The sequence below is a fragment of the Dipodomys ordii genome, unplaced genomic scaffold (genome assembly GCF_000151885.1).
Source record: "Dipodomys ordii isolate 6190 unplaced genomic scaffold, Dord_2.0 Scaffold14, whole genome shotgun sequence".
Taxonomy (NCBI): domain Eukaryota; kingdom Metazoa; phylum Chordata; class Mammalia; order Rodentia; family Heteromyidae; genus Dipodomys; species Dipodomys ordii.
This window is the reverse complement of record NW_012267230.1, coordinates 14640319-14646568: the sequence shown is the minus strand read 5'-3', so window position 1 is coordinate 14646568 and position 6250 is coordinate 14640319. Positions and strand designations below refer to the sequence as shown.

Genomic DNA, 6250 nt, shown 5'->3' with positions numbered 1-6250 from the left:
GGGCGGTGCGTGGCGACGGTAACTGCGGGCGCCCTCTGCAGGTCGGGCGGTGCAAGGCAGGCGGTGGCGGCGGGCGCCCTCTGCAGGACAGGCGGCGCAGAGCAGCCCCGGCCCTGAGCCTTCTCCCCGCCTGGCCTCCCCGGGCCCACAGCTGGCTGGAGCCTTTCTGCTCAGGCTGCACCTGGCCGCAGACCCAGCTCTCTTCACCATCCTCCATAGGGATTATGTGTTTGGACACGGCGTCTTGCGAAGTAACCCATGCTGGCCCAGAGCCGAGGTTCTCTGGCCTCCCAGAGTGCCGAAATTACAGGCCTTGAAGGAAGAGACTCTGAAATGTCTTTAGAAAAGCAATACCTTCAGCTAAGCCTCTGTCTCCCAGCTCCTCAAGAGGTAAAGGTCAGGAGGGTCCCAGTTCAGGGCTGCAATAGGTCACAATACCCTCATCTCAACTAATAAAAGCTAGGTGTGGCAGCACACACCTGGCATCCCAGCTGAGCGGGCAGCGCAGTTGGGAGGATTGCAGCCCAGATTGGCATTGATTTGAGGTCCTGTTACAAAACAACGTGGACTGTTTGGGGGGGAGGTACAAGGGAGCAGGGAAGAGAGTGACCGAGAATGAATCATATCAAAATACACTGCATCTGCCGGGTGCCAGGGGCTCACGCCTGTCATCCTAGCTACTCAGGAGGCTGAGATCTGAGGATCATGGTTCAAAGCCAACTCAGGTGAGAAAGGCCAAGAGACTCATCTCCAACAGACCACCAGAAAACCGGAAGTGGTACAGTGGCTCAAGTGGTAGAGTGCTAGTCTTGAGCTGAAGAGCTGAGGGACAGTGCCCAGGCCCTGAGTTCAATCAACAAAGATGGCCTAAGGAAATTCAACACTGTTAAATAATAGGGGGCAGAGTGAAGGGACCAGAGAGCCAAAGAGAAAGTTAATCTGAATAAAGTATAAGATATGCATCTGAGAAATACCCTTTGTACAATTAATATACACTTTACAAATGCAAACAGGGGGACAACCCGGCTGCTGGGGGGCATCCGTGCATGGGGTGGTAGAGGGGTAAATATGGTCAATATGTATTCAAGTATGAAAGCAGAAGAATGAAACATTGAGGAAAGAGGAGCAATTGAGAGATGATTTTATTTTCTTTTTGTCAGTGGTGGGCTTGAACTCTGGGCCTGGGCACTGTCCCTCAGCTCTTCAGCTCAAGGATAGTGCCCTACCACTTGAGCTACAGTGCCACTTCCAGCTTTTTCTGAGTATGTGGTGCTGAGGAATCGAACCCAGGGCCTCATGCATGCTAGGCAAGCGCTCTACCACTGAGCCACCTTCCCAGCCTTTCTTTCCTTTTTGAGGCAAGGTCTTGCTGCATGGACCCCACCCGGCCTGGAACAGACGACGCAGCCCACGCTAACCTTGAACTCAAAGCTCAGCTCCCTTCAGCTTCCCGAGTGCTGGGATTATAGGTGTGCCCCACCACACCCAGTTTACTGAGTTGGAACTTGAGGGCTGAAACTCTTTTAACAAACTTTATTGCTTGGGGAGAAGGCTGGGAATTGAAGGACTGGGGAGAGGAAGTAAAGAGCAGCTGAGAACGGCCCAGCCAGGGCCACACTCACTCACACTCAGGATGGAACCTGGGGTCGTCCCTGCTCAGCTGAGGTGGGCGCAGGCCCGACTCCTGCTCTGCCACAGCTCTGGGGTTGGCATCAGAACCTCAGGACACTGAGACCGACCCTAACTCTCTGCCCAGGAGATCCTGGGATTGAGCCCCAGCCTGCCCGCACCACTGGGATCCACTCCCACCCTCCGTGGTCCCCTCCGCCGGTCCTGTAGGGGCCCAGGCGCCAGGGTACGTTCACAGGCGGCTCCATGGGCCTAGCAACCGGGCTTCCCGGGAGAGTGGGCGGGCCTCCCGTTCTGAGAACAAGGGGAGCCCTGGGTGAGCCTGTGTGGGCGAGGTGTCTCGGGGGACCCCTGTTGAAAGCTGTGGCGAGTTGGCAGAGGAGGAAGTGCGCAGGTCCAGGCTTTATTGCTTCAGTGAAACGGATCCACCCAGCCCAGGAGTCCCAGAAACCAGCCAAGTGCCCGGAGTGGAGGCCGCGCCCTGCGGCTCCGTCCTGGGTGAAGGGTGACCAGGGCCCAGAGGAGACAAATAAGAGCCCGGGGGTTAGCTGAGGGGTCCCCAAGAGTCTGAAGAGGAATCTGTGTGGAGGGTGGAGGACGGAGGACAGCAAGTGGCTGCCCACAAAGGCCCCCAGGAAGGGGCCTCGGCCAGAGCGCCTGCAACTGGCAGGGGTTGGGAGACACCACCAGTTCAAAGTGTGGGGGCTGAGATAATGGTACCCATTAGAGAAGCCACAGGGAGATGAGGGCAGCACCGGCGGACCCCAGGAACAGCGGTCTGGAGGAGGGCGAGGAGCGGCTCCTGCCTGGGGCTGAGTTCTGGACGCTGGCAATCCACGCCGTGTAGTAGCTGACGTTGGTGTAAACTCCTGGCCTCCTGGGCAGGGCACACTCGGACCCCCAGCTCACCACCCCTACCTGCACCCACACGCCCACATCACACACCAACGGGCCTCCGGAGTCGCCCTGCGGAGACGGAGAGATCTGGAGGTAGAGGCTGCTGGGCCGGCCGGCCTCCCTGTGAGACGGACTTCCCCCACCCCCACCACCTCCCTTCACCTCTTTGGTACTGTCCCGCCCAGGGCTAGAAGGGAGAGCAATCGATGGGAGTTTCTGGAAGGTGGCAAAGGTCTGGGGAAAAGGGGAATGCCTAGCACATAGAACAAGTACTGTGGTGTGCACAATCTGTTCTGTAAAACAAAATGAAAACATCTGCCAGCTGCCTGGGGCGCACGCCTGTAATCCCAGCTGCTCAGGAGGCTGAGATCTGAGGATCGCGGTTCAAAGCCAGCCAGGGCGGGAAAGTCCGTGAGACTCCTATCTCCAATAAGCCACCAGAAAACCGGAAGTGGCGCTGTAGCTCAAGTGGTAGAGCGCTCGCCTTGAGCTGAAGAGCTGAGGGACAGCGCCAGGCACTGAGTTCCACAACCGATAAAAAAAGAAGAGTTAGCACTCAGGGGAGAGTGTCTGTGTTGTTGGTGTTGCTGGTGCCTTTTTTAATCTAATAAATCTCTTCTTTGAGATAACACAATAAAGAGGGTTTACAAGAGCGGTTGAAGGGTAGGCCCTGACTGCTGGAAACGTGATCAAAGGCTCTGAAGTTCCTGTGGGAGGACATTTTTTTTTTAAAGATTCTTAAAAGAAAGCTTTCAGCGTAGAGATAAGATCCAGGACAAAACCGCAGGTCCTGATTTTTTTTTTTTTTTTGAGATGCTGGGGATGGATCTTGGGGCCTTCAAAAGGCCTAGGCAAGGGCTCTACCCTGGAAACTTCTTTTTTTGCATTGACCCTTGTGTATAGATGTATAAAAAAATAAAAGAAGCCAGATGTGGTGGCTCACATCTGTCATCCTAGCGACTCAGGAGGCTGAGATCTGAGGATCACGGTTCAAAGCCGGCCTAGACAGGAAATTCTGTGAAACTCTTCTCTCAAATAATTACCCAGCAAAATAAGCAGGCAGCTGTAGAGCTGTGATTCACGTGGGGGGGGGGACACTAGCCTGGAGCCAAAGAGCTCAGAGAGAGCACCCAGGCCCTGAGTCCCACCCTAGGACAGCCACAAAGAGAAAAGAAACAACAAATAAACATGTCTTCTGTCCTGGAAGATCTCCAGGGGTGATGGGGAGGGGGAGGGACAGCCTGTGGACTGGGGGCTGAGGGGACACAGGGGGGGCGGGAGGGACAGCCTGTGGACTGGGGGCCCCGGGGGGGCGGGCCCGGCTTGCTCACGTAGCAGGAGTCCTTCTGGCCTTCCTCGAAGCCAGCACACAACATGTCCTCCAGGATGAGGGACCCCTGGCCGGACTCCGGGTTCCCCTGGTAGTAGGCCTCACAGGTCTGCCGGGCGATGAGGGGAAGCTCCACCTCCTGAAGGGTGAAGGGGGGCCGGAGACCTGGGGGACGGGAGAGCCCAGCTCAGCCAGGGGGACACAGCTGCCACCTCCATGGACTTCACATTCATAAGCAAGCTCTCTCCTGCCCCGGCCCGGCCCGCCCTGCCTGGCATGCATAGGTGTGGTGGCCTGAGGGCCTCACCACCAAAAAGCTGGGGCTCATCAGCCTGAGTGGCAAACCTGAGGGACAGCACCCAGGACCTGGGTTCAAGCCCTGGTAATGGTGTGTGTGCCTGTGCGTGCGCACACACACACACACTTTTTATGAAGGCTCACACCCGTCAGCTACTCAGGAGGCTGAGATCTGAGGATCACAGTTTGAAGACAGTATGGGCAGGAAAACCTATAAGACTTTTACCTCTAAGCATCAAAAAACTAGAAGTCGAGCTACAGCTCAAACAATAAAATGAGAGCTTTGAGAGTGATTAAAAAAAAAAAAAAAGCTTGGGGACAGCACCTAGACCCTGAGTCCAAGCCCCAGGACCAGCACTAAATTCCTAAATAAACAAATATCAAGAAAAATTAAGAGAAAGAAACAGAGGCTCTGTGGATACTATCAGTCACTTAAGATGAGTCAGCTGGGCACAAGTGCTCACGCCTGTAATTCCAGGTACTAAGGAGGCTGAGATCTGAGGATCACAGTTCAAAGGTAGCCTCAGCAGACAAACCCAAGAGACTCATCTCCAATTAACCAGCAAAAAGCCAGTAGTGGAGCTGTGGCTCAAGTGATAAGAGTGCTGGTCTTGTGCAGAAAAAAGCTCAGGGAGAACACGAGACCCTGAGTTCAAGCCCTCCACGGGCACCAAAACACACAGGGGAGGGTAAGAAGCGCAGGTGGATGGGTGGATGGATGGACAGACGGACGGACGGACGGGACAGCCTGGGGTGGGGGAGAGGCTGAGTGAGGCTGGGAGAGGTCAGACGCTGAGCGGTCCCAGCGGGAGCCAAGAGGCCCCGACAGCCCTTCACCTCAGGCTGCTGACCCCCTGAACAACAACAAACTCACGGCTGTGGCTCTGAGCCGGCCCTTTTGAGGTCACTCATCACGAGCCCCAGTACATTAGCACAAGACACTAAAGAAGGTGGATAAGCTCCCAGCCTTGTTAGAAAGGGACAGAACACCTCAGAAGACCCTTGCATCAACCCAGCACGTGGGGCACTGAAGATCTCAGCGAGAAACCAGGGCCCAGGGAGAATGGAGGCCATTCAGTGCGACCCGTGGCCACCGGGGTGGCGGAGGCGCACGCTGGCCCAGAGGGGTGGGCCTGGCCGGGGACTCGTGGACGCCCTCTGGTGGCCATTCTTCGTGCATGGGTTCCACAGCTGACCAGCTGCTTCTGCTGAGCCCCCCACCTCCTGTGCCCCACCCCCGGCTCTGAGCCTCCTTACTCTGAGTCGGAGAGGTGTACCCCCAGCCGGTGACCCAACACGTGATGCCAGGATCCAGGGGGTCTCCGGGCTTGGGGAGACAGACCGGAAGGATGAGGTCACTGAAGGAGACGGGAGAGGCCAGCCGCAGCAGTGCGATGTCACCCATGCTGTGCTCCTCATCCGAGTAGCTCGGGTGCCTGAAGATCTGCGCCACGGCCCGCAGCTCGCCCGCCTCGCCGGCCTCTGGGTAGGAGGAGATGGAGCCCAGCAGCACCATATAGGCGGACAGGGGCTGGTTCCTGGGGGACAGGAAGGCCAAGGGGGCCGTTCAAGCTGTGCCAGGGTCCCGGGTGTGTGTGTGTGTGTGTGTGTGATCGCTATTCGAAGTCAACACAAGCCAGACACCGGCAGCTCACGCCTGTAAATCCTAGCTACTCAGGAGGCTGAGATCTGAGGATCCTGATTCAAAGTCTGTGAGACTCTTATCTCCAATGAACCACCAGTAAACTGGAAGTAGCACTGTGACTCAAAGTGGTAGAGCGCTCACCTTGAGTTGAAGAGGGAGGGACAGCACCCAGGCCCAGAGTTCAAGCCCCACGACCGACCAAAAAAATAAAAACAAACATAAATTAAAAAATAAATTTAAAAAGCCATCACTCTGCAGTCTTCCCCGGCTTCAATCAGCTGGGGGCGGGACTCCAGGGCTCCAGACCTGGCCTGGAAAGCGCAAGGCCATGAGTTCAAACCCAGGTATCACACAAAGAAAAGGGGCTGGGAAGGTGGCTCAGTGGTAGAGTGCTTGCCTTGCATGCCTGAGGCCCTGGGTTCCATTCCTCAGCACCACATAAGCAAAAAGAA

The 6250-nt window shown here is 56.2% G+C and overlaps 2 protein-coding genes across 2 annotated transcripts in view; one reads left to right on the top strand and one right to left on the bottom strand.

Annotated features, from left to right (window-relative positions):
• LOC105981887 (brain-specific serine protease 4-like) overlaps nucleotides 1–6250 on the top strand; it is a 68338-nt gene that overhangs the window by 55104 nt on the left and 6984 nt on the right. The gene's annotated exons all lie outside the window — the stretch shown is intronic.
• Nucleotides 2230–4057, bottom strand: LOC105982164 (putative serine protease 41). Its single transcript, XM_013011670.1, has 2 exons — nucleotides 3858–4057; nucleotides 2230–2595 (listed from the first exon to the last, which is right to left on the bottom strand). The coding sequence occupies exons 1-2, from the start codon at nucleotides 3900–3902 to the stop codon at nucleotides 2353–2355; spliced, it is 288 nt and encodes a 95-aa protein (XP_012867124.1). The 5' UTR covers nucleotides 3903–4057; the 3' UTR covers nucleotides 2230–2352.

Bases quoted from the DNA above. Each gene is read 5' to 3' on its own strand.
- LOC105982164 (XM_013011670.1), bottom strand. From the start codon at position 3,902: ATGTTGTGTGCTGGCTTCGAGGAAGGCCAGAAGGACTCCTGCTAC. The intron at 2,596-3,857 runs GTGAGCAAGCCG...CCGTCTCCGCAG, and splicing joins GCCAGAAGGACTCCTGCTAC to GGCGACTCCGGAGGCCCGTT.